Source organism: Tupaia chinensis, unplaced genomic scaffold (assembly GCF_000334495.1).
Source record: "Tupaia chinensis unplaced genomic scaffold, TupChi_1.0 Scaffold000604_1, whole genome shotgun sequence".
NCBI lineage: Eukaryota > Metazoa > Chordata > Mammalia > Scandentia > Tupaiidae > Tupaia > Tupaia belangeri.
The window spans coordinates 2961951-2989791 of NW_006160122.1; the positions used below are offsets into that span (position 1 = coordinate 2961951).

The window sequence follows — 27841 nt, forward strand, 5'->3', positions numbered from 1 at the left end:
CTTAAAACTTAAAGCCAGGAAACAGGTTGGGATTCTGTTCAAATAATAGGTACACAAACCTATTAATGCATGAGGTTTGGGGAGGACTAGATTGGATTAGGATGGACTCGGTCTCCTAAAATGTTTAAAAACAGGTTTATTGGCGTAGCCACTGTGGCTTATACTGCTTAGATGTTTTGCTTCACAGGCTGGGACCATGTGGGAGGCCCTGGTTCTGTACCTGGTCTGTCTAAAAGGTCAGGTACAGGGCCCTGTGCCCGTGGACCTATGGCCCAGAGCTAAGGCAGGAGGACGGCCACACAGTGGAACTCTGTCTTTTTTTTATTCTTTATAAAACTTCATTGAGATTTAATTCACATATAAAAGTCACCCATTTAAAGTATATAACTTCAGGCCCTGTGGATGGCGTGTTGGTTGAGGCTCTGGACTCCCACATGGCTGACTGCAGTTCGAATTCCAGACTTGGCGACTTGCTTTCTCCCTTTCCCTCTGTCTCTCTCTCTCTCTCTGTCTCTCTCTGGTGAGCACATGTGCCCTACAGCAAGTTTAAAATAATAATAATAATAAATACAATTAAATAATTGTATAAAAAATAAAATGTATAATTGAATAGCTTTTAGTATATTACAGAGTTATATAGCTATCACCATAATCAATTTTAGAACATTTTTATCACCCCAGAAAGGAACCTTCTACCCCTTAGCCCAGCCTCCCCATGTGTTTTTTTTCCCCAGCACTAGGCTGTCTGTAGATATGCTTATTTTTACTCTCTCTTACAAATGCAATAGTACAATAATGGTCTCTTGTAACTGCTTTTTTTTTTAACCTAGCATGATGTTTTCAGGATTCATCCATGTTGTAACATGGATCAGTGTTTTCTTTCTTTTTATTGCTGAATAATATTCTTTTTAAAAATTATTTAATTTTATTCATTCATTCGTTTATTTTAATTTGACCAGAGAGATGGGCGGGGGGAGTGAGAAAGCAGGCCACCAGGTCTGGAATTCGAACCATGGTTGGCCATGTGGGAGTGTCCAGTGCCTTAACCACCGTGCCACCTGCTGGTCCCAGTTGAATAATATTCTATTGTGCAGCCACGGTGCATTTTATTTATCATATATCAATTGGCGGATATTTCAGTTGTTTTCTCTTCTTGGCTGTGGTGACAACACCGCTGTAAACATTTGTGTACAAACTTTTGTCCTGATGCAGTTTTCTGTCCTCTTGAGTTACTACCCGGGAGTGGTATTGCTGAGTCAGTGGTAACTTGTGTTTTAGCCTTTTGAAGAACTGCTTCATCATCATCATCAATTTTGCTAGAGATGACTTGCCAGAGAAAGGGAAAGGAGAAATCACCTCCTTGCTTCACAGTGAGAGACGGTCAGGCCAAAATCCTTCCTTTTCTCTCCCATTTTAGGGCCCTGGGTTTATACATATACATACCCAGCTTGTTTCACAAGCCGCTGGGTCAGGAATCGAACTGCAGGGTCAGCCTTGTGGAATGTGGCTGCCTTAACCACTAGCCCAAGGAGCCAACCCCATCACATTATTTTTTACAAAGTAGCTCTACCATTTTATATCCCACCAGCAGTATATAAGGGTTTCCTTTTCTTTCTCTTTCTCTCTCTCTCTCTCTCCTTTTTTTTCTTTTTTTTTTTTTTTTGCCTGGGGGCATGAGCATTCTACAGGGAGATAGGGAGAGAGAGAAAGTGAGAAATCACTCCCCAGGTGGGATGGTCACACTGCAATCTCTTCTCTTCCATTCTCCTCTCAGGATTTTTAGCATGCATGCGCCCAGCCTGTTTTTCAAGGTTCTGGGTCCAGGCCTCGATCCATAAAATCAGCCATGTAGGATCTAGCCACCTTAACCTCTATGCCATCTGCTGGTCCCTACTGTCTGTCCTATTAATATCATGATCTCACTTGGTCTTCAAAACCAACTATTATTTATTTAAATAATGATTCAGTGCCCACTCCTGATTTTTATATTCTTTTTTTTTTAAAGAAAGTTATTTTATTTAACTTTACTTATTTATTTGTTTTAATTTGACCAGAGAGGGACAGAGCAAGAGAGGGGGGGTGATTGGGGAAAGTGAGAAAGCAAGCCGCCAGGTCCGGGACTCAACATGGTTGGCCACGTGGGAGTCCAGCACCCTTAACCACCATGCCACCTGCCAGGCCCCCCGATTTTCATATTCTATATTCAAGTCTTCCCTATCTAAAATACATTCCTCATTAAGTTATTTGTCCCTTCTCTTAACCCTTAGCATCAAGGATTTAATATTTCTGATTTTTAAAAAAACTACCATTCATTTATAATCTTATTTCCATTGTACCACTGTCATGAAACTTAATTCTCCAAGAAGAGTGCTCTTACTTATTTGTAGGAAAATTTAAGGTTAATCCTTTCCTTCCTTGACCTGCTGTAATATTTGATACTGGCTATCATCCCTGGCTTAATTCTCACTTTCGTGTTTTGTTTTGGTTTTATTTATTTATTTCTGCCTACCTCTTTCACGGTTCCTATTTTGTTGTTTTTCTTCTGTCTTTTCTTTTCCTTTTTTTTTGGGTGGGGGGCAAATAGTTTTTAATGTCTTGGGTTGTTATTTATTTATATTTTTACAAACACTGGAGAATCAGGCGGTGCTGCCAGCACTAGATGCAATCCTGGGCCACGAGTCTGCGCACTCCTTTGCCACTGGTCCCGCGATGGCAGAACCTTTCATTTCACGTTTATCGTTGACTATGACCCCTGCATTACCCTCAAAATCTTCTATCTTTTCGGATGGCTTTTCCATCTCCTGCCTTCTAATTTGGGCTGTTCCCTCAGGGTCAGTTCTCTTATTTCTTTCCCCTAACCCAGAAAGCCCTCTGTTTCCCATGTCGTTAGCTAGCACCCCTGTGCACATGACGCCAAAGTTCCCAGCTGACCCACAGTGAAGTCTGGTATTTCCAGCTGCTTTAAGAACATTTCCATTTATAGCTCCTCACTGTCATTGAAAATGTAATATATTTAAAAGTTTGTTTATTTCATGAGAGAGAGAAACCAGGGTTGGGTAGAGGAGTGGAAGGATGGCAGGGACCCTCAACTGGGTGTCACTGAAGTCGTCCTCCCAGGCAGGCAGGGCCACAGGCCTGTGCTAATGCTGTCATGTACAGGTGGAGCTGGGAACTGAACTTCGAGCCTCCATATGGAATTAGCATCACCGAGCAGCACCCAGCCCACCACTGTACTGGCCCTCAGCATATCCAGTTAAACCCATCAGATCCACGCCCCTGTGAACCCCCATGACTTGCTCATGCCTGTGAGCGACGCAGAACATGGTTTCACCCTGAGAGCTTGAAACCTTGGACCTATTTGAGGACCGGCTCTTGAAATTTTGGAGTTACCGATGTGCTGGAGCCTGCTGAGGTGGACTCACGAGAGCCAAACGTTCATGTTGAACAGAGTTGTGAGCTGGTCCCTAAACATAGCCATTATTAAAAATGAAATCATATAAGCTCACATTAAATAAGTTATATTTAAAATAAAGGCAATACATACTTAAAGCTTTTCACTTCATAATTATTTTCCTACATGCTGTTATTGTCCGTGCTCTTGGGATTAATCATGTCTGTCGTGTCTTCATGATGGACATCCTAGGGAATGGGGTTCTGCCGACAGTTGTTCCCACATTGCATTCAGTGATATTTTGTATCCGTAGCTTGGAAGGGTTGTGGTGGGAGTATTTACACCGGGAGTCAGCAAATACTGCGTCTGAGCTAGCTGTCTTGTCTGTTCACTGTCTACACAGGGCGGTGGAGAAAATGTTAATATTGCAGATTAAACTTGAACGCATGTCATGGCTAGACCAGTACATTGTGAATAACACAAAAATTGAAAATTCTTTCAGTATTTGAAAGCTGTCATCCAATTCATCATACATATTTTCTCCAGTTGAGTACTCGGTTACCTTCTTTTTTTTTTTTTTTTGAAGAGGTTTTTGCTATAGGGTGCGTGCGCTCGCCAGACAGACAGAGAGAGACAGAGAGACAGAAAGCAAGAAATCACCCCCTAGTGGGAATGGCCATGCCACAATTCCTTCTCCTCCATTCTCCTCTTGGGATCTTGGGTATGCACACACATGCGCCCGGCGTGAGTTTAAGCCACCGGGTCCGGGATTCAAACCATGGTTGACTACGTGGGAGTCCAGCGACATAGCCATTATGCTAACTGCTGGTCCCTCCTTCTTTTTCCTTTATACACGCACCTTGTATATTTCTACTTCTAAACCTAGTCCCAGGTAGTTTTTCCATCTTTGTTTCTACCACAACATTTGCTAATTTTCTTTCTTTCTCTTTTTTTAGAGAGGTTTTTGCTATTGGGAGTGTGTCCTGGTCCCAACATTTGCTAATTTTCTAAGTCTCATCTCTTCAGGAAGTCTTCTAGGTGTTTTCAGATCTTATCTTTCGCAATTCTCATTCTACTTGGAATGCTACTTTGAATATTATAATGGGAAAGGACTTCAGTTTTTGATTGAACTGTAAAAATGCTTGAAAGATTCTAGTAGAAACTTTAGAAATTTAGAAAGTTACTGTTTCTAAAAGTAGCCCTTCTTGCTGCCTAGAAAGTTATGCATGTTAAAAGTCGGTCTTCATTGGGACTTAGTAGATGGCATAATGGTTATTTTGCTGGGACCAGCAGGTGACGTAATGACTATGTCACTGGACTCCCATGTAGTCAACCGCGGTTCGAGTCCCGGACCCCGTGGCTTAAACTCAGGCCATGCGTGTGTGATATGTGCCCAAGATCCCGAGAGGAGAATGGAGGAGAAGGGATTGTGGTTGCCACCTCCCCCCAGGGGGATGATTTCTCACTTTCTGTCTCTCTTTCTGGCGAGTACATGCTCCCTATAGCAAAATCCTCTCAAAAAAAAGAAAAAGGTTATTTTGCTGGACTCCCATGTAGTTGACTGTGGTTCAAGTCCTGGACCTGGCAGCTTGAAACTCATGCTGGGCACTTGTGTGTGCATGCCAAGAGGAGAATGGATTGTGGTGTGCCCATCCCCTCAGGGAGTGATTTCTGGCTTTCTATCTCTCTGGCAAGCACGTCCTAGCAAACATCTCTCTTTTAAAAAAAAAAGTCAGTCTTCATGGCTGGCGCGTGGTGTGCCTGTGGTGGTTAAAGCCCTGGACTCCCACATGCCATCTCGGTTTGAGTCCCGGGCCTGGCAGCTTGTTTTCTCACTTTCCCTCTCTCTCTGACTCTCCCTGATCAAATTTAAAAATGATAATATTAACAAAAAAATTAAATAATTCTCAGAAAAAAGAAAAGAATGAGCCTTCTTTGTAATTTTCACTAGTCTTCTAATTCTGTGTTGTAAGCACGATTCGGTGAAGTTGTCATTGGACGTGGGGTGAAGCGAAAGGTCTACTGCCACTCAGCTCATGTGCCTTTAACGTCTTAGAGCCTTAGCATCCTCGGTTTCTTCTGAAAAATACGGGTAATAAGTGAATTAAATAAGTAAAATAAGATTATGGGACCGGCTCCAAAGCCTGATGGTTAAGGCAGCCAGATCCCACATGACTGACTGCAAGGTTTGACTCCTGGTCCTGATGGCCTGAGAAAATGCCAGGTGCAGGAGTGCTTGCCCAAAATCCTGGAAGGAGGGAGAGATGGAGATGGAGAAGGGATTGCATCATGATTATTCCTGGGGGGGGGGGGTGTTTTCTTCTCTCGCTCTGTTTCTTTGTCTCTCTGGCAGGTACATGTGCCCCCTAGCAGGGAAAAAAAATTATAGCTAATTATAAAATAGTTAGGCAATAACTGTCAAATCAGGAAGATCAAACTAAGGGCGGTTTTTCCACTTGGCGACTTGGAGCAAGTTATGAAGCCTTTTGTGTCTTGCTTCTTCATGTGTAAATTAGGGATAATAATCATACCTCATAGCTACTTTACAGGTGTCAGGGGTCTCGAGATAGCACATAAAGCATTTAGCATAGTATTTGACACCAGTTACATTTTTTTCCCAAAATGAAATCTATTTTTAGGTAAGGCCTTTTTTTTTTAGAGAAATTTTTGCTATAGGTCACGTGCACTTGCTGGAGAGACAGAGACAGAAAGTGAGAAATCATCCTCCAGGGAAAATGGCTATGCCACAATCCCATCTCTTCCATTTTCCTCTTGGGATTTTGGACGTATTTGCACCATCAGGAGTTTCAGGCCACCAGGTCCAGGACTAGAACCACAGCTGGTCATGTGGAAGTCCAGCGATGTAACCATTACTCCATCTGCTGGTCCTTAGATAAGGTTTTTTTTTAAATTGCCAAAGGATATGTGAGCTTACAAGAGGGAAGGAAGGAAGGAGAGACAGAGAAACCAAGAGACCCCACTGGGGTGTGGTCATGCTGAAATCCCTTTTTCTTTCATTCTTCCTTCCCATCAGGAGTTTTGGCACACATGCACATGTGCCTAGCATGATTCTTCAGTTTCTGGGGCTGGTATTCGAGCCATGGTCAGTCACGTGAGATCTGGCTCCCTTAACTGCTAAGCAGCCCTTTAATGTAAGATTAAAATTAATTTTCCCACAAGGAAATTAATCCTCAAGATCCCTATTGAGATATTTGGTAAGAGGGGTTAAGCCAGACGTACACCCAGGGAAACATTGAGTACCTAGCATTTAGTTTCCTTTCAGCTTTCCGGGAGGCTTCTCTATAGGGCACGTGCGCTCGCCAGATAGACAGAAAGAGACAGAGAGACAGAAAGCGAGAAATCACTCCCCGGGGGGTGGTCACGCTGCAATCCCTTCTCCTCCATTCTCCTCTTGGGATCTTGGGCACACATGCACATGCGCCCGGCATGAGTTTTAAGCCACCGGATCCGGGACATGAACCGCGGTCGACTATGTGGGAGTCCAGCGACATAGCCATTACGCTAACTGCTGGTCCCGCGGGAGGCTTTTCTGACTCTGATTGGACTCATCTGTCCTTCAGTAGCCATTCTATCATTTTGGCCCACAGTGATTCCTGAGATGTTTTAGGATAATTAAGATTCCCCTATCCCCATGTCTAAACTTTTTGAACTATTGTTCAGTGTTGGGTAGAGTGTGTAATAGATAAGACTTCAATTAAAAAAAGATAGTTACTGGGACCAGCAGTTAGTGTAATGGCTATGTCGCTGGACTCCCACGTAGTCGACCGCAGTTCGAGTCCCGGACCCAGTGGCTTAAACTCACGCGGGGCGCGTGTGCGTGTGTGCCCACGATCCCAAGAGGAGAATGGAGAAGGGATTGTGACGTGGCCACTCCCCCAGGGGTGATTTCTCGCTTTCTGTCTCTCTGTCTCTGTCTGTCTGGCAAGCGCATGTTCCCTATAGCAAAAACCTCTCCAAAAAAAAAAAAAGGATAGTTACTTCTGATAAGCATTACTAATTTTATATGTATTTTACGCCAATCTGAATGTTTCTGAATTTTATTGTTGCTTCCAGTTTGAAGGTCTTTAATTCGTGTTTACCTAGAACCAGAGAGTCCTGTGTGGACTATAAAATTATTCAAGGTTAAGTAACTCAGCCTGTCACATTCTCACTCACAGGTCCGCAAGCACATCAACGATCTTTACGAAGATCTGCGGGATGGCCACAACCTGATCTCTCTGCTAGAGGTCCTCTCGGGCATCAAACTGGTGAGCTTCCTTTCTCCCCACGTGTGGCCTCACGAGGGCAGCCCTACTGGCCCATAGCCCTGAACGCGAGGGCCGTGGCCGTCACTGCCTGCTCTAGCAGGTGGAAGGACGACGGAGGAGAGATTATAGGTAGACTTCGTTTCTAACCCAGATTCGTAATTTACAGATATCATTTCAGTCGATTCACTGCGTAGTCTCATTTCTTGATAAACCAGGAATCAGTTATCAGCGATCTTTCTTTCATAGCCACGTGCTTTCTCCTTACTCATTCTTTATTTCTAGGTAGTAGTATTTCAGGTATGGGAGGTTTATGTTTAAAGATTATTGAACAAGGTTATCTTTTTCTTTCTAGTCTATATAGACTTTCCATTTCCCCCTTAAGTGTGAATTTGAAAATGTTCTTATTCACCTAAGCACCTGAAGTATGCATTTAAAGCCCGGGTGTTTGGTGTTATTTTCTTCCCAATTTGTCTCACTTTCTTCCTTTTGTGACTTGCCGAGTCTCACAGATTTGGAGAGGTGCTGAAGGTGGTGTTTGAGCAGACACGACCTTCAAGTGCCATGCACGTGGGCTCTTTGTGTAATTATTATAAATACGCTGTCCCTCCAAAACGCGGGAACATTGATTGTCGGAAACACCTGCATATCTGAAGGCAAAGGCTGAGCCTCTAACTCGGCTGGTCAGAGGATAGTTTTTAAACTTTATTTGAGGGATCAGAGTAACCCACCCGTGGACCTGCTCGTCTGTGCCTAATGGAAGCAGGTGATCCATGCGGTCTGCCTTCTGTCTCCAGGGCCACAGACATAGTTTTCATTTAGAAAAGTCCAGGGTTGTATTGTACAATCTGTTAATATATATATATATATATAAAATGCCTAAAAACATGTGAGCATGAAACTATGCACCTATAAATATTAACTGGATAATTAAAAAAAAATAGAGAAGAGATGAATGCTGGCAACATCTGTGCAGAGGAGGACTGAAGAGCGCCTGGCTTGGGCAGGCGGTGGAGCTCAGCCCACTCCTGCCCTAGTCGATAGTGAATCCTTAGTCATTGTTTGTTTTGTTTAAAGAACAGAAGTTGGCGCATTGGATCTCACTGCCTAAGAGGCATTTTGCTCCTTCTAGGACTAGGGCTTGGCTTCCCCTGGGCCCTTTGTTTTGTATCTTTTTTTTTTCTACATTGTAATGAAGTTATTTTAATGGCCTTAAATTGTCAGTAGCTTTAATTAACACAGCCAAGCAAATGGTAATTTCTAGTTCTTCTCTGGCTTTCCTTTAAAAATCTAGTAAGTAATCAGAATTTGCCCTTCACTGTGCTGACTTCAGCACTCACACTCAGTTATATTTTGCAACAGGTGAATTTCCTGTTCTTCTGTCGTGTCTTTGCGTGATGAAATAGTAGTGATTTTTATTAAAAAATGATCCTTTTTAGTGACATGCTTATGAAGCAGGTAAACTGTTCAATCGATCTACTTACTTACTAATGTATGTATTTATAATTGCCAGAGGATACATGCACTCTCCAGAGAGAGACAGAAGACTGCGCGAGGGAAAAACAAGCCCCAGTGGGGTGCGGTCATGCTGCAGTCCCCTCTCCTGCGCTTGCCCATCCTGCCAGGATTTGGGGCATGCACACACATGCACCCAAACACACGCACCCACCTCTGTGGCCTGTAGTTCTCACCACATGCCTCAGAGTGCTGTGGCTGGCACTCAGATCATGGCTGGCCACGTGAAATCCGACTCCCTTAACCAATGGCTATGGGGAGGCCCCAGTCTAATTTTTCTTCTACCCCTTGAAAACCTACAGGTATTTGTGGAGGTACTTATAGGATAGCATCTTCTCACCAAAACCACCTAGATATCTTTTCCATGGTTATTCTCATTCTCTTTTTCTCCCTGAGTTGATTCACAAAAGCGAGAGAGTAGGTGGTTTGTGTTGAAGGTGCATTTTTAACATGAAATGTATTCATTGTAACCATCTGTCTTGATTTTCTTTCTTTCTTTTTTTTTTTTTTTTTGATGTGGGGAGTTATTCTCATCTTCTTTTTAATGTTGCATTCATTTCCTTTTCATCTTTGTGTTGTGGATTTCCTGTTCCTCTGTGTGTCTTTGCTTGACTGGGGGCCACAGGAGCCAGCAGGGCTGAAGACCCTCCGTCTGGTGAGCATGCCCTCCTGGCGCCGCACACACAGCGAGGAGCAGGAGGAGGAAGATGAGGATGATGTCGTAGGTCCTCCTGGGGAAGCCAGCACCCCAGCTGGCACTGCAGGGCACTCAGAGTCAGGGTCTCCAGGTCTCCGAGTAGCTCAGTTACAAGTTGCCTTCTCTTTCCACCTGGGAATTTGGGTCCCAAAGAAACTGGTTAAAACTAGTTGTGCCTGTTGCCACCGTTAGATAACCCAGGAGTGGGAATTAATTGTTTTGCTTGTTTGAAAAAGGTTGGCACACAAAGAATAATGGTGTTTGGCAGTGTCAAGTCCCTTTGTGACCTGGAGACCCATAGCTTTCTGGTGGCCTTGCTGTGTCGTCTGAGTACAGACTGCAGAATGGTGGACAGTTTAGTGGACGGCATGCCAGTTCCTTAATTGCTCACAGCTCCACTCCAGACTAACTGTACCTTCTTCCCACCTCTCTGCCCTCTAGTTCTCACCACACGCTCTACCATTGGTTTTCAAAACAGCCTGTTGTTTGCAAACTCACTGCATGGAGACACTCTGGCCTTGGGCAGTGGCACTCTAGCTGCTATGGACAAGCGAGACTTAACTTGCATGTTTTGGGGGTGTTAGTTTTTGGTGAAAGGTACCTAGGAAAAAAGAAAATGTGTAAGAGAAACATTTTCTGCTCACAGCCCCTGGAATGTAGCCCCAAATCTTTCTCCAGAAATAAGGATTGGTAATATCCCATTCCCTGTCCTGTCAAAGTTGTCATTTCCTTCGACTGAGCTCCTCGTCCCTGGCTGAGACTCTTCAGTTGCACGGGCCCTGCCGTCCTCTAAGCCCCATTCATAATTAGACTAGCTGGAATGACTGAGAAGAGGCTCTTGCTAAAAAAGAGTTGTTTATTATTATTATTATTTAACTTTATTGGTTTATTTATTTTAATTTGACCAGAGCGAGAGAGCGAGACAGAGAGAAGGGGAAAGAGAGGAAGCAAGCCACCAGGTCTGGGACTCAAACTATAGTTGGTCTTGTGGGAGTCCAGCACCTTAACCACCATGCCACCTGCTGGCCCCCCAAAAAGAGTTTTTTAAACATTTTTTTAAAAAACATCTTTGCCAGGACCAGCAGGTAGTGTGGTGGTTAAGGTGCTAGACACTCCCACATGGCCAACCATGGTTCAAGTCCCGGACCTGGTAGTTTGCTTTCTCGCTTCCCTCCCTCTCCCTCTCTCTCTTTCTCTGTGTGTGTGTCTCTCTCTGGTCAAATTAAAGTAAATAAATGAATAAATAAATAAAAACGAACAAATAATTCTTTAAAAAAAAAAATAAAACGTTTTTGCCAAAGGGTCCATGCATGAGAGAGAGAGGAGAGAGAGAGAGAGAGAGAGAGAGGTGAGAAATCACCCCGTGGGGGCATAGCAATGCCCAATCCCTTCTCCTCTGTTCTCCTTCTGAGATTTTAGTCATGTAAGCACATATGTCTAGTGTGATTTTCAATCCACCAGATCCAGGACTGGAACCATGGTCAGCCATGGGGGAGTCTAGCACTTTTACTACTATGCCACCTGCTGGCCCCTCTTAAACTTTTCACTTAAGTTATCCTGTTACCTAGAAAGGCTTGGATTTCTCTGTAGATTATTCTGTTTAGAGAGTGTTGCTTAGAAGTTATCATCTATTACCTTTCTATGTGCTGGGCTACTTTTTGCCCTTTTTTTGGTAAACCTTTTCCTTTATTTTTTTAATACATAATTTTATTTCTTATCATTATTTTCTGCTGTAGGGCATATGCACTCACCAGAGAGAGAAAGAGAAAGGGAAAGTGAGACAGCAAGCTGCCAGGTCCAGGACTTGAACTGTGAGTGGCCATGTGGGAGTCCAGCTCCTTAACCACCATGCCACCTGCTGTTCCCAACTTTTTGCCCATTTCAATTTGGGGCAATATGTTTCTTCTGAGCAGACACCCACATTCTGCTCCTTCTGGGTGCTGCTATACTATATATACACATCATTTATTTTTTAATTTGCTAAAGGGCACATTTGCTCAGGGTGGGTGGGAGTGGAGAAAGAGCACTCCCAGGAGGAGTGACCGTGCCGGAATCCCTTCTCCTCTCAGGATTTTGGGCAGGCACATACATGTACTGGCATACTTTTCAAGCTGCCGGGTCTGGAACTCAACCACATGGCGTGTCCTCCAGCCGCCTTAACCATCCTGCCACCAGCTGGCCTGGAGCTGCCATATATTTTATTAGTCTTTAATTATACCAATTTGACATTTACAAATTAACTGGATAAAATCTAGTGAGAGTGATGTTTTAGTCACATTTTTAGTGAAATAATAACAACATTGGAAAGTTAGCAGAAGAAAATGTTCCAGAGCTGGAGAGCCGTTCCTGCATGTACTCGCTAGCTGAACAGTCGGTAGCCGTGCCCGAGGCACCGTGCGGAAACGGGCGTGTCCTCCGGGTTGTAGGACAGCCAGGAAGGAGTGACTGGTCCTAAGGAACTTCGGAGTGTGAGGCTGAACAGCACCGGACCGTCACGGTGTTGTCTGCTCCGAGAATTTCATAGCCCAGAGGCTGCTTTCCTGCGTGACTCCCATCTTCCTGGGACACGCACGTCTTCCGGGTTCGCCTGCCATTCTGGACTTTTCACTTATTTGTTGAGCACGTGCCACTCCTCCTTCCCGATAGTTAGGAATCAGTTACCTTGAGCTCGCTGTGTCAGGGCTGGGATAAGGTAGGCTCCATTTATTACTGTGCAGTTAAGTCAGGGCTTTCCCTTCACTAGCAGCAACTGACTTTGGAGCCACGGAGACAGTCTTCCTTCCCATTAACCGCACATCCAGAATCAAGCTTTGCCACACGGGAGACCCGCAGAGAGGTCGTGGCACTGATTGCGCGTGGTGGCAAGCAGTGTTGTGTGTGCACAGCTGCACAGTGGTTCTTGAGGCTTCTCCTGGCGAAATACACTTGGGTCTTGCTCTAAAAGGGGGTTTTTTCGTAATGCTCCCACGCCTGGCTTCCTCCGTGAACAGCTCTTGAATGGTCTTCGCCATGAAAGCGGAAAGGGTCTGTGTGGGTAAATTAGTATAGTAAAACTAACACACGCCTCTTTATCTTCCTTCTTTTCTTTCCTTCTCTCTCTCTCTCTTTCTTTTCCTCCTTTTCTTCTTTTCTAATTTGCAGCCCCGGGAGAAGGGCAGGATGCGGTTCCATCGGCTGCAGAATGTGCAGATTGCCCTGGACTTCCTAAAGCAGCGCCAGGTAAGACTACGTTGTGATTTCTCCATTCTGCAGGGACTCCTGGCAGGCAGCCCTATTTAGAGAAGTTCTCAGCGTCCCTAGGAAGCCTCCAGTAAATGCTAAATCTGATTGACCCAGTTCTGAGTCTTAACTGGTCAGTGTGCAGTTGAATTATGGTTGGGCAGGTCGTTTGGAAGTTCGTACGTCAAACTTAGGCCTTTTGGAGAGGGAGAGTGTTCATAGTAAGATGCCAAAGATGGAACTCTGTAGGCCTGCCTTAGATGAAAAGTAAACCAGCAAAGATGACAAAGGTGTAGTGTTCAGAAAGGGGGAGAAGCAGAACACGACAGCATTGTGAAACCTGTTCTGGGTGATCGAGGTCCCTTTTCTCAGGCACCAGGAAAAGGTCTCAGTTGTTACACATTCGTTACCTAGGGGTGGATGGATATATGCACATGTATTTTTATTTATTTATTTATTTATTTATTTATTTTTGGAGAGATTTTTGCTATAAGACACATGCGCTCACCAGAAAGACAGGGAAAGACAGACGGAAAGCAAGAAATCACCCTCCAGGGAATGACCACACTGCAACCCCTTCTCCTCCATTCTCCTCTTGGGATCTTGGGCACACACGCACATGCTCCTGGCATGAATTTAAACCATCAAGTCTTGGACTTGAACCACGGTCGACTGCATGGGAATCCATTGACAGCCATTATGCCAATTGCTGGCCTAATTTTTTTTATTTGAAATATTTTTGCTATCGGACGCATGCGCTCGTTGGAGATAGAAAGTAAGAAATCACCCCCCCCCCGGGGGGGTGATCACGCTGCAGTGCCCCCTCCTCTGTTCTCCTCTCTGGACTTTGGGCATGCGTGCACATGCACCTGGCGTGAGTTTTAAGCTGTCGGGTCCAAGACTTGAACCACAGTCAACTACATGGGACCATTAATTATGCCATCTGCTGATCCTGGGGATCAGTTTTAATAGAGCAGGAAGGTACAGCATAATGGACCTAGATGCAGGAAGGAAGAGGTTCTTCCTCCATAGATAAGGAAAGAAGACCTTTTGGACAAGGAGGAGGAGCCAATGAAGAGTCACATCGCAGGGGCCAGCATTTGGCATGGTGGTTAAGGTGCTAAACTTCCACATGGTCGACCTAGGTTCAAGTCCCAGACCTAGTGGCTTAAAATTCACACTGGCATGTGTGCGTGCGAACCCAGAATCCTAAGAGGAGAATGGAGAAGAAGGGATTGTGGTATGGCCATGCCCCCTGAGGGGGTGATTTCTCGCTTTCCCTCTCTCTGTCTCTGTCTCTCTATAGTGAGCACACATGCATGTGGCAAAAAGTCTTAAAAAACCACATATATGTAAGATTGCAAATGGGTGTGAGGAGGAGTATTAACGAGTCATAGACTATTTATCCTAAAAGATAACCCTAGGTCTCTACCAGCCTCATCCCTCATCTTACAGATGAAGAAACCTAGACCTGGACCGGTGGGATGACCTGCCTACCTCACACATGTTAGAGCAAAGTGAGGACTTCTCAAAAAATTATTATTTATTCATTTAAATTCATTCGTTATTATTATTTAATTTACCAGACAGAGAGAGAAAGGGAAAGTGAGAGAGCCACTAGGTCCGGGACTTGAACCGTGGTTGGCCATGTGGGAATCTAGAACCTTTAACCACCATGCCACCTGCCAGCCTTCACAAAGTGAGGACTTTAACCCAGGGCGCCTGACACATACTGGGTCATCAGAAAAACCATGTTGCATTTTTCTACACAAAAAGGCGCCGTGACTTTTCTGACGACCCAATAGTTTGGGGTTCCTGTGCTCTGCATGCTGTATTCTGCACCCCATGCTTCCTCCATTGCTTTCGAATTGCCAGATCCAGGCCCAGGGATAGCGCGATGAGAACCAGAGCACAACTCTGGGTATCTTTGCAAGAGAAAAGAAAAAGGCCTCTTTTGAGAAACAGGGAGGCAGACAGAGGAGGTGTGAAGACTCAGAGATGGTTTGTGGTAGAGAGGAAGGTGGATGAGGATGTCAGAGAGTTCAGCTGCTCAGGGCGAGCTGTGTGGGGGTTTGTTACAGCTGGGGTTGCCAGGCAACAGAGGGCCAACATGACTTTTTGTGGTGTGCATATCTTTGGAATCCATTTTTGTCACTTTTAGCAGCGATTCTTACTAACTTGGGAAATTCTCTTCCTGTGTGTTCTCAGAACGATTGCAGTTTACTTCTTTTATTATTTATTTATTAATTAATTTTTTTTTTGAGAGAGAGAGGTTTTTTTTTGTTTGTTTGTTTTTGTTTTTTGTTTTTTGCTATAGGGCATGTGTATTTGCCAGAGAGACAGAAAGCAAGAAATCACCCCCGGGGGTGGGGGGTGGAGGGTGGCCATGCCGCAATCCCCTCCTCCAGTCTTCTCCTGGAAGACTGTTATGCCATCTGCTGGTCCTGCAATTTACTTCTAATATAGCATTGGTCATTGCTATTTCTCTTTTTGCTCCTATGTATTGTAGGCTCAGGGGACACCCTCTTACTTAACATTGTACCTTCTGCACCTGTTAGAATGAGTGGTCCATAATTGGCACTTAAATATTTGTTGAAATAAATTATAAATGAAAAATGGTAGGAAGAATGAATGCTGCTGCAGTGTTCAGGGTCCTGGGAAAGCAACACTCAAATGTCTGTGTGTGGAGTTAAGGAAGCTCAAGGGGCCTTAATGTGCAAAGTAAATGGAGTGGAATTGATTCACTAGAAGTTTAAATAAGGACGAAGTAGATACTGTGATAGAATGCGAGCGTGGGCAGATGAGGGTAACGGACGCAGAGGACGGGGATCTGCAGAGCGATTCTTGGTCCAGTCGCAGCTGTGTGGGGGGCCAGAGGAGAGCAGAATGGAAGTGACCGAGCGAGGAGGCAGCCAGTCGTGCAGATAGGTGGGACGGGGATGCCGGTGAGTGCCGAAGCTGCCAAGGAAGATGGGAGGTGATGCGGTAGAAGAGAAAAGAAGAGGAGTCAGGTGCAGAAATCCTCGAGGAAAGGGTGAGGAGAGATTAGAAGGAGCTTTGGCCGAGGGAGGTGGACTTTACAATTAAAGAGAACTCTCACGGAGATGGGACTGGGGAACGTGGGCTTGGCTGGTCCGGCCCACCCACCAGCTGTGGGTTGTTGGTGGTTAGTGATCAGAAAAACTGGGTTCTCGGACTGGTAGGGCAGACTCTCCTAACTCCACTTTGGCCCTAATATGCAGAATAAGGGACCGCGAGAGTAGGGAAGAACTTCCCAGGCGAGCATAGAGTAAGGGAGAAGTGAGGCCTCTGAGACTCACTGGAGTCCTCGAGGAACATACGGATTTCAGGTCAGTGGAAGCGATCAAAGGAGCGAGGTTGATCTGTAGCTGTGCACACGGCCAGAGGAGAGCAGAATGGAAGTCACGGGACTGAGGAGGCCGCTAATCGTGCATAGCTGGGACAGCCAGGACAGCGGGTCACAAGTAAACAGGACCTCCTCAAGGGCATGGCAGAAGCTAAGAGGAGGAGGAGTACGAGTAGGCTCGTTTGGCCAGGATACTCCTGTTCTGAAGTTCCGCCTCCCAGGAAACCCTGCAGTCCCAGCACACTGGACGGGGTCACCTAGGGAGGGGCGGTCTGCGCACGTGTTGTTGGAGTGAGGCTTTAGGGGTAAAGCAGAGCTGTGGGGAGCTAGGCAGGTGTGACCATCCATGACAGAGAAGGGATAGTGGAGCTGGGAGCAGATCAGACTGGTGAGGGAGAAGAGGCCTCTCTCTTTCTCTCAACCTTGAGAAGGAAAGAGAAGGGAAAAGGGGAGAGACAGGAAAGGAAAAAACAGAAAAAGTCACAGTGCTGATGCCCGAGCTAAAAAGCCACTCACGCCATGTGCTTGCAAGGCTGCTTTGCTGGTGGGAATGCGAAGTGGTGCGGCCCCTCTGGAAAAGAGTTTGGCACTTTCTTATAAAGGTCAACACAGACCATATGACCAGCAATCCCACTCCTAGGGCTTTGCTCAGGAGAAATGAAAACACATGCTCACTCAAAAGCCTTTACATGAGTATAGGAGCTTTATTCATAACTGCCAAAGACTGGGAACACTCACATGTCCTTCACGGCGTGCACGCGTAAACATTGGGGGTGTATTTATACAATCGACTGCGCTCAGCAGCACACGGGAGCAGACTCTTGATCCAGGAACCAGCTTGGATGGGGGCTCACAAGGACATGACGCTGAGCGAAGGGAAGTCAGTACGGAAGGTGGCATACCATGTAATCCATTTCCATGGCTTCCTGGCGAAAGCAAAAGTAGGGCCCGCAGATCGGTGGTCTGGGCCGGGATGTGGGCAGGACTCGACTCAGAGGGCAGCATGGGTCCTTCCCGGGGTGATAGAACTGTTTTGTGGTGGTAGTGAAGTGAATCTGTGCGTGTGTTAAAGCTCAGAGCTGTACACTAAATAACAGCAATAATAATTTAACTCTCTATTCATGGAAAGCTGTAAAAGTTAAGACTCCAGAGCTGTAAGACTGGCTTTCGTTTTTTTCAGGTGAAGTTGGTGAATATTCGCAATGATGACATCACGGATGGCAACCCTAAGCTGACCCTGGGCCTGATCTGGACCATTATCCTGCACTTCCAGGTAGGCACTGCGGATCTAGGGTCCTGGTGCTTGGCTCGGATGTGGCCTGGAGGGGTGTGTTGCCTCGCACCGGCAGCATGGAGCCACCTTCTCCACACTTGGCAGTGAACGAGGGTGGGTGGGAGCTGGGAAGGCAGATTATGATTGGACCGGAGACAAGCTGTCTTATCCTAAACCTAGAACTTCCTGATGACTGCATGATGAAATCAGATTTTTCACCTGTTTTTGTTGGACCTGTTTCTGGGAGTCCGGCTATTATTAGGTTGTTGGGAAAGTCATGACATATTTTTCTGTTTTTCTATGAAAAAATATGCCATGACTTTCCCGACAACCCTGTAGAAGTCTGTTTGCTCAGCTGAGTGAAAACTAGGCTCTTCAGGGACCCAGTTTATGAGGGGTGTGGAGAGGTGCTGGTTTTGACGTTTAGAAGGTGGAGTGAAGGTCTGTGTATAACCCTGCTTTGGAGACCTTTCCTCATCCCGCGTGGTCTTTAAGCAAGCCTGGTTAATTGGAGCATGGCAGCTGGGTCTGTGTGTGCCGGCGAGCACAGCCTTGCAGAGCCCCCACTCCCAGGAGCAGGGGCACCTTGACAGGGGGCTCACGTGTACGGCCTTCCTGCTGCTCCCCTCTCCTAAGAAAGCAAATCCTTAAGTCTGGATCGCTTCTAGAAAAGAACAGCCTGGGTCTGCCAGTGGCATGGTGATTGGGTCCCACATGGCCAGCTGCACAGTTCGAGTCCCAGGCCTAGTTGTTTGGAAAACACCAGGCACATGTGTATGCCCAAAACCCTGAGAGGAGAATGGAGGAGAAGGGATTGCTGTGTGGCCATCCCCTGTGGGCGGTGATTTCTCACTTTCCATTTCTTCTCTTTCTCTCTCTTTCTTGCATGCGCACACACGCCAGCGAGTGCATGTGTCCTGTAGCAAATTAAAACAAAAACTGGAAAAAGGAAAAGAATAATACAGTTCTATTTTTATAAAAGACTGCTCTTTTCTGTCACTTGTAACTCAGCCAGACATAGCTATTTCTCACGCCAGTACCCAGCTCTCTGGTACTCACGTGCTGCACCCTAGGCTGAGGGATTACAGGGAGCCTTGCTGCAGTAGGTGGGAAAAGAAGGCAAGTTCCCCAAGGAGCTGGCTCCCCTGGAAGGCAGTGGTTTCCTAGCTGGGAAGTTAGCGCCATCTGCTGTTCGAAGGCAAGATGGCAGGTTTCCCAGAATTTGTAAGGCCCTAAGAAAATTCCAAAAGCATAAAGCTGTGTGTGTGTGTGGGGGGTGTCGGGGGGCACTCTGGTAGTTAATGCTGGCCGTCTGTAGCACAGGTAGGGGTGGGTACCCTCAGGCAAGCTTTGGGTATAGGATAACCAGGAATGTCAGCTTAGCGAGCATGTCCTGGTAGGGCGACATCGCGGCATGGCCATCCCCCCTGGGGGGTGACTTCTCGCTTTCTATTTCTCTGTCTCTCTCTGTCTGTCTGGCGAGCGCATGCGCTCTATAGCGAAAAACCTCTCCAAAAAGAAAAAGAAAAAGAAAGGATGCCATGGCCCGTCCGGGCCTTCTCACAGTGTCCTCCCTCCCTGTACTGTATTGCCCATGCATTGATGGTTCAAGTCTAGGCCCCAGATGCCGTCATTCAGGCTTTTTTTTTTTTAAATAGGGTATGGGAGAGGGAAGGTAATTATGTTGTACTTCCTTATGGTTTTCTTTTTTTTTAGTTTTGATTTTAGAATTATTTATTTAATTTACTATTACTATTTAAATTGGGGCACATGTACTCCTCAGAGAGGGAGAAGAAAGTGAGAAAACGAACTGCCACATCTGGGACTTCCCCTGCGGCCGAGCAGGTGCGAGGCCAACATAGCTATTTCTCACGCCAGTACCCAGCTCTCTGGTACTCACGTGCTGCACCCTAGGCTGAGGGATTACAGGGAGCCTTGCTGCAGTAGGTGGGAAAAGAAGGCAAGTTCCCCAAGGAGCTGGCTCCCCTGGAAGGCAGTGGTTTCCTAGCTGGGAAGTTAGCGCCATCTGCTGTTCGAAGGCAAGATGGCAGGTTTCCCAGAATTTGTAAGGCCCTAAGAAAATTCCAAAAGCATAAAGCTGTGTGTGTGTGTGGGGGGTGTCGGGGGGCACTCTGGTAGTTAATGCTGGCCGTCTGTAGCACAGGTAGGGGTGGGTACCCTCAGGCAAGCTTTGGGTATAGGATAACCAGGAATGTCAGCTTAGCGAGCATGTCCTGGTAGGGCGACATCGCGGCATGGCCATCCCCCCTGGGGGGTGACTTCTCGCTTTCTATTTCTCTGTCTCTCTCTGTCTGTCTGGCGAGCGCATGCGCTCTATAGCGAAAAACCTCTCCAAAAAGAAAAAGAAAAAGAAAGGATGCCATGGCCCGTCCGGGCCTTCTCACAGTGTCCTCCCTCCCTGTACTGTATTGCCCATGCATTGATGGTTCAAGTCTAGGCCCCAGATGCCGTCATTCAGGCTTTTTTTTTTTTAAATAGGGTATGGGAGAGGGAAGGTAATTATGTTGTACTTCCTTATGGTTTTCTTTTTTTTTAGTTTTGATTTTAGAATTATTTATTTAATTTACTATTACTATTTAAATTGGGGCACATGTACTCCTCAGAGAGGGAGAAGAAAGTGAGAAAACGAACTGCCACATCTGGGACTTCCCCTGCGGCCGAGCAGGTGCGAGTCCAGCGCCTTAGCCACTGCGACACCTGCTGGCCCCGTTTTGTTCTGTTTTGTTTGTAATTGCCAGAAGGCGCGTGTGCTCACCAAATAAAAACAGAGAAAGAGGAGGAGGGAGAAAATATCCCCGTAGGGGCTCAGTCAGTCATGCTGCAATCCTTTCTCCTTCCCGGTGGGATTTTGGGCATTCATGCACCCATGCTTCGCATGTTTTTTCAAGCCACTGGGAACAGGATTCCCACCCTGGCCAGCCAGGTGGGATCCCACTCCCTTGCCCACTAGGCTAAGGCTGGCTGTGTGTTGTGTTCTTTCCCTGCTGCGCATCAGGAGGCTCAGAATGTTCACTGTCTACTTTGTGATTGGTTATGGGTTCAGGTGGTATCAGCTTATCCATCTCTTCTGCATTCCCATTTGAGCTGTTCACCTGCGAGTTTTAGCTGCTGCTGATTATTGCTAGTTCTGTTTCTTCCTTGGAAGTTGGAAAATGGTGATAAATGAATTCTGTTATTCGTCATTACTTATGGGATCTTCAAAACGTTGGGATCTATTTTTTTTTTAATTGCCAATCATGCGTGAGCTTGCCAGAGAGAGAGAGATAGAAAGAGAGAGGGAGAAGGACACCCTAGTGGGGCGTGGTCAGGCTGCTCTCCCTTCTCTGTTTCTCTGTCCTGTCAGTATTCTGGGCGTGCATGCACAGAGCCAATACTGTGCTTTAAGCTGCTGAGACTAGGATTCAAACCAAGGTCAGTCATGTGGGATCCAGCTCCCTTAACAATTCGGCTCCATGGCTGATTCCCATGGAATACTCCTATGAAGAACTTTATCTCATCAGCTACCCTGAGGGATAGATAGTTCCTTTAAAAAGCAAGATAAATGATCCTGTCCTTCTCTCTACTTAGCAGTTTTCAGAATAGTTAGTTGGTTCTCTAAGATTCTCCAAAGGTAGCCAATGAAAGTTTCTTTCTGATCTCTTAAATTTTTGGTATCGTTGTGAAGGCATGGATTTTCAACAGACTTGATTGTTCAAATAATATATAGTTAGCATTTTTCCTAGTTTGACCAATAGAAGCATTTTCTTTTCTTTCCTTTCCTTTTTTAAATTTTGCCACAGGGTGTGTGCAAATAGGAGCCTTTTCAGGTTGAGTCTGAGGACTTTGGGATGATCCCTTAGTCTTTGATCATTTCATTTATCTTGCTTGATGGGATGTTCCAGATTCTTTTATAGTTTTCCTGTCCTAGGCCTGAAATTAGCAGCTTCTCTGAGGAACCAGGTGTGTCTTTACTGGTCTCAGTCCAAGTGCTCCTGGATTGCTCTCTGCCTCTAGGCCGTTTCTGTGCGCCGATGTTGGCGGCATCACTTTATTTTTCTTTAAAAAAAACAGAGCAAAAAGCCTAAGAAGTTATATTGATATATTGAATTTAGGATGATAGGCTTTGATTTAGCTTCTTTGACATTATATTTTTATCCTTTTTCTTTCTTTTTTTTAGAGAGAGATTTTTGTTATAGGGTGCATGCGCTCACCAGAGAGACAGACGGAAGGTGAGAACTCCTATGTAGCTGATTGAAGTTTGAGTCCCAGACCCAGTGGCTTAAACTCATGCCAGGCACGTGCCCAAGATCCCGAGAGGAGAATGGAGGAGAAGGGATTGCGGCATGGCCATCCTCCGGGGGGTGGGGAGGGATTTCTCGCTTTCTATCTCTCTGTTTCTCTCTGTCTTTCTGGTGAGCGCACACACCCTATAGCGAAAACCTCTCAAAAAAGAAAACAATCTTGATCCTAACAACAGTAACTACTTATTCCCTTTCTGTACACAAAAACTGTATCTGGAAAATCATATATATCATGTGTAATATAAATGAATCAAAATAACAATATCAATGTTATTATTAATATGGTTATTTAGATGTTTATGATTTCTTTCCAGTTCTTTTTGACCTTAGTGTGTATCTACTAAGGATATACAAATAATTGTATTTTAAAGTAATGTTTTTTACTGTCAGAGGGTGCATGTGCTTGCCAGAGAGAGCGAGGGAGCATAAGCTTCACCCAGTGAGCCACGGTCGCTCCATAACCCTTTCCCTTCCACTTTCCCACTGTGTCAGGACTTGAGGCGCCCATGCACATGTGTCTGTTTGGAAGCCACTAGGGCCAGGGCTCAAACTGCAGGCCATCATGAGGGAGCTAGCTCCCTGACCACAGAGCTCAAGTGCTGTGCTGGGGGCCAGCCCAGCAGGAGATTTTAAAAAGGGGATGCAAGGTGTAGTCAGAGAAATGTGGCGTCCATCTCTCCTCTGTCTTCCTGTTTCTTCTTTTTTCCTGTAGTTCATTATTGTTTTTTTTTAATACTTTTAAAAATTTTTTTAAAGAATTTTTTTATTGAGCTTTATTTATCCATTTGTTTGTTTATGTTTGTTTATTTTAATTCAACCAAGAACGGATAGAGTAAGAGAGAGAGAGACAAAGTGAGAAAGCAAGCCACCAGGTTTGGGACTCAAACTAGGGTCCACCATGTGGGAGTCCAGTGCCCTTAACCACTACATCACCTGCTAGCCCCCTATATATAGTTCATTGTTTTAAAATGCCTTTTTGGTTTTTATTATTTTTTTAATTTTAGGAAAATAGACCTTTAAAAAAGATTTATTTAGTTAGTTACATTTGTTGTTGTTGTTATTGATTTTTTAATTTGATCAGAAAGAGAGAGAGAAAAAGGGCAAGTGAGAAAGTATGCCTCCTCGTCCAGGACTCGAACTACGGTTGGCCATATGGGAGTCCAGTGCCTTAACCACCACAGTTGCTGGCCTTATGGATTTTTTTTTGGAGAGATTTTTGCTATAGGACATCTGCGCCCGCCAGAAAGACAGAGAGAGAGAAAGTGAGAAATCACCCCCCAGGGGGGTGGCCATGCTATAGTCCCTTCTCCTCCATTCTCCTCTCTTGGATCTTGGGCACGCACGCATACGCACCTGGCATGAATTTAAGCCACAGGTCTGGGACTCGAACTGCAGTTGACTACATGGGAGTCCAGCGACATAGCCATTATGCCAACTGCTGATCCCCTATTTTTTTTTTAAAAAAACAACTTTAATGAAGTATAATTTACATACCACAAAATTGATCCATTTTCATTGTATAATTCAGTGATTTTTATGTGCTATATAATGATCACTGTGATTCACTTTTGGAGTATTTTCGTTATCCTGTTAAGATCCCTCTTGTCCAGTTACCACTTCCATCGCTTGCTTCAGACACTCGATACAAATGGAGTCATATGATAGGTGGTACCCTGGCTTCTTTCACTACAGTGAACTTCACACTGCTTTTGTCTCTGTCTTCTTGTACCATTTTAAAAGAGATTTTTGCTATAGGGCATATGTGCTCACTGGAGAGAGGGGGAGACAGAAAGCATGAAACCACTCCCCAGGGGAGATGGCCACCCTGTAATCCCTTCTCCTCCGTCCTCTTCTCAGGATTTTGGGCATGCACGCACACGCACCCAGCATGAATTTTAAGCCACTGGGTCCAGGACTCAAATGGTCAACCACGTGGGAGTCCACTGACATAACTGTTACTTTATCTGCTGGCGAGGTATATATATACATATACATGTATATGTGTGTATATATGTATATGTATATATAAATTATTTATTTAATTATATTTATTGATTCATTTATTTTAATTTGACTAGAGAGCAAATTGAGAAAGCAAGCCACCAGGTCCAGGACTGAAACCATGGTTGGCCATGTGGGGGTGTCTAGTGCCTTAACCACCAGGCCACCTGCTGGCCTCAATATCTTTGAGGTTTATCATGTTATAGTGAGTATTAGTACTTTATTCCATTTTTTTGTGGAATAGCATTCTCTCATGTAGATATACCATATATTTATTTATTTAGCAGCTGGGGGACATTTGGGTTGTTTTCACTTTTTGGATATTATACATACTGTTGGTAGGAATAGTTGCAAACCACGCTTTGGATATATGTTTTCATTTTTCTTATGTATTTTCCTAGGACTATATTCTAGATTGTTGTGCTGCTTATCTTAGAAAACACTTGAGTCCGAATAATTTAAGAGAACACAGATTTATTGGCTCACAGTTTGGAAGTTTAAGGTCCAGGGCTGTATCTGGTGAGGGTCTTCTCTGTGGTGGGGAGTCCCAAGGCATCACCGGGCTTCTCCGCAGGCCGAGGGCGGGGGAGCACAGCTCGTCCCCGTGGTCTCACTCCCTCCTAATAAGCCCACCAGGACTCAGGTGTGAAGACCCACCTTCGAACGTTACAGTCAGATTAAGTTTCCTTTTTTTTTGGAGAGATTTTCACTGTAGGGCGTGTGCGCTCGCCAGACAGACAGAGAGAGACATAGAGACAGAAAGCAAGAAATCACCCCCCAGGGGGATGGTCACGCCGCAATCCCTTCTCCTCCATTCTCCTCTCGGGATCTTGGGCACACATACACATGCGCCTGGCGTGAGTTTTAAGCCACCGGGTCCGGGACACGAACCGCAGTCAACTACGTGGGAGTCCAGCGACATAGCCATTACGCTAACTGCTGGTTCCCAGATTAAGTTTCCTTTTAATGCCCTCACAGTGCAGCCAGAATCCCATACGCGCCATCGGTGGTAGGGAGGGCACTGTCAGACGATAGCAGAGTGGAGCTGGCTTGTTCAGGGAGTTCACGTCTAACTTTTAAGAAATCACCAAAGTGTCTTCTAAAGTGGCTGTACCACTTTGTATTTCTACCAGTAATGTATGGAGGGTCTTATTTCTCCAACCTTTACCAACCTTTATTGTCTGTTTTTTAGATTATAGCCATTACAGTGGGTGTGAGACAGTATGTCCTTGCGGGTTTTGTTGGGAGAACAATATATTCTTTAACTGAATTCCATAAGCTTTACTGAGGATCAGCTCTGAACAAGGTCTTCTGTAAAGTCTGTGGAAGATAAAAAATAGAAGTAGGGGAACCAGCAGGTGGCCTGGTGGTTAAGGCACTGGACACTTCCACATGATCAACCACGGTTCAAGGCCCGGACCTGCTGACTTGCTCTCTCAATTTCCCACTCTTTCTCTCTCTCTCTGGTTAAATTAAAATAAGTGAATGAATAAATAAAATTAAATACATCATTCTTTTTAGAAATTGAAGTAGATAGAGACTGTCCTGCTGGATTGTACAATTCAGGGGAGTGAGAAGAGACATAGCGTAAAGTAACGTGATAGAGGGCTAAAGGCCAGAGGGGTGTGGGATAGGGCAATAGCACACAGGCTACGTTCCGTCATAGGCAGCAATTGTTAGCAGCAGCTTGTCGTTATTAATAGGCCTTATCATGTCCAGGGCTCTGGACTTAGCCACTGTTCTCCACCCTGTGGGTGATTTCGCAGAGAGGGGTCAACAGCTGCGGCCTAGCTGCCTCGTCATGTGTGCTGGCTACCTGTTTTCTCTGTTTGCTGTTTCAGTATAGCTAGATGTCTGTTTAGTCTTACTGTAGACCAGCTCTGCTCCCAGCGTACTTTCCCAGTTACAACCAAGCCTTTTCCTTGGGGGGTTGGGGAGGAGGTTCATCGAAGCCTGGTGTTGGCCTATGATAGCTAAGTGCTGGTGAGCGTGGAAGAACGTTCCCTGCTCACGAAGCTTTTGGTTGGCTGATGAAGGATCACACAGAGCCTCCTTCCTCTGTGTCTTGCTTCCGATGGAGTAGGACGTGTCGCTTTGTAGTTACCTGCCATTGTGGCTTTCCAGCCTCTTGGTGCTGAGCATCCATTAGCTGCTCTCACGGAGAACACATGCTGTCTCAAGCCAAAGAGAATTGCAGAGAACGGTCCGATGTGAAGGGATCAGCAAAACAGTCACGAGGGCGCATCCGTTGCTGGTGCTGATGGAGTGTGTAGAGTAGCATGGTTGTCGGTGGTTGTCATCTCGGGAGTATTCCGCTGAAGGAGAGGCTACTTCCCGATGAAAAATGTACTCCTGTGATGAGATCGTTAGTACTGATAACTTTGTAAAGAGGTTATCGTTTCCAAAATGCTATGTAACACGTATTTTAAACATATGAGCTAAATGGGAGCTAAATAATAGAAGTTCTTGGGGCCGGCAGATGGCGTGGTGGTTAAAGGCGCTGGATTCCCACATGGCTGACCATGGTTCGGGTCCTGGACCTGGTGGCTTGCTTTCGTACTTTCCCTTTCTCTCTCTGCCTCTGTCTGATCAAATGAAATAATAATAAATAGAAATAAATAAAATAATTCTTTAAAAAAAATAGGAGTTCTTTTTTATTTTCATTTGAATCTTTAGCTAGAACAAGTTAAAAGTACTCAGAAAAGTATATAACAGATCCTTATCTTCAGAGCAGATGTTAATATTTTGTTGTGTTTGCTTCAGGGTCTTTTTCTTTCTCTTTAAAGAAATAAAACACTCCAATACAGCCAACTTTCTCAGCCCTCCTTCCCCGCTGCCTCCCACTGAAATACTGTTCTTGGAGTTGATGTGTGTCATCCCGTGCGAGGGAATGCTTTTGTACAGTTATAGCAGTCGCGGTGGTCATAAATAATATATGCTGTTTGTAAGTTTTTGTATTTGACACAAATTCTTCTAGAGTTTCAGCTTTTTTTTTTTTCTTAACTAAATTTGTTTTCAAGGTTTAGCTGTGTTGAAAAAGGGAGCCCTGATATGTTCATTTTAGCTACTTGGCATAGAGCGATTGTGAGCAGTGCCCCGTCCAGCCGTACGGCACAGTTCTTACTGGCAGTTACTTCTTAGTTGTACAGATGAAGTGTTTGTTCATTGCTGCAGTGGACTTCTGTGTGTGTGTGTCCTTGGAGACACACACAGGAATGGGGTTTTTTTGAATAGCTACCTGGACTGGAACTGCCGTGTGCTTGCCTTCACCTCACCTGTGTCTTGCCAAATTGCTCTCAGAAGGACTGCATGACTCACGGTATGGGCTGGCTAGCACGCCCTTCATTTGTCTTATTCTATGTCTACTCATCTGTTTACTTGCTGTCTGGACCCCTCCACTGGGCTGTAAGCTTAATAGTTCCTCCCTTCGCCTGGCATGGAGCAGGCATGCAATAAGCGTTTAAGCGAGTGGGCCGTTGCATGGCTCTGACCTCAGAGCCGTGAGGTGGGTAGACCAGAGGATGGGCTGGACTGCCTGTTTTCTTGTGCCCATTGTTCAGATGAGAAAACAGAAATACAGAAAAACTAACTATTTTGCATCACACATCCAAATAGTAATAATAGGGTTCATTTTCTTTTGATTTTTGTCCAAGCTTATTTTAAGGTGTCTGTTAGTTTTATAGTTTTTCTGAAAGATAAATTTTTTTTTGGGGGGGGGAGGTTTTCGCTATAGGGCGCGTGCACTCTCCAAACAGAGAGAGATAGAAAGTAAGAAATCACTCCTGCGGGGGGGGTGGTCTCACCCGAAAACA

The 27841-nt window shown here is 45.2% G+C and overlaps 1 protein-coding gene across 7 annotated transcripts in view; it reads left to right on the forward strand.

Annotated features, from left to right (window-relative positions):
- MACF1 (microtubule actin crosslinking factor 1) overlaps positions 1–27841 on the forward strand; it is a 278797-nt gene that overhangs the window by 28678 nt on the left and 222278 nt on the right. For all 7 annotated transcript variants that reach the window (XM_027775768.1, XM_027775769.1, XM_027775770.1 and 4 more), the window contains exons 3-5: positions 7570–7659; positions 13010–13087; positions 17635–17727. In XM_027775768.1, coding sequence (XP_027631569.1) covers positions 7570–7659; positions 13010–13087; positions 17635–17727 — 261 coding nt within the window. The remainder of the gene's footprint in view (positions 1–7569; positions 7660–13009; positions 13088–17634; positions 17728–27841) is intronic.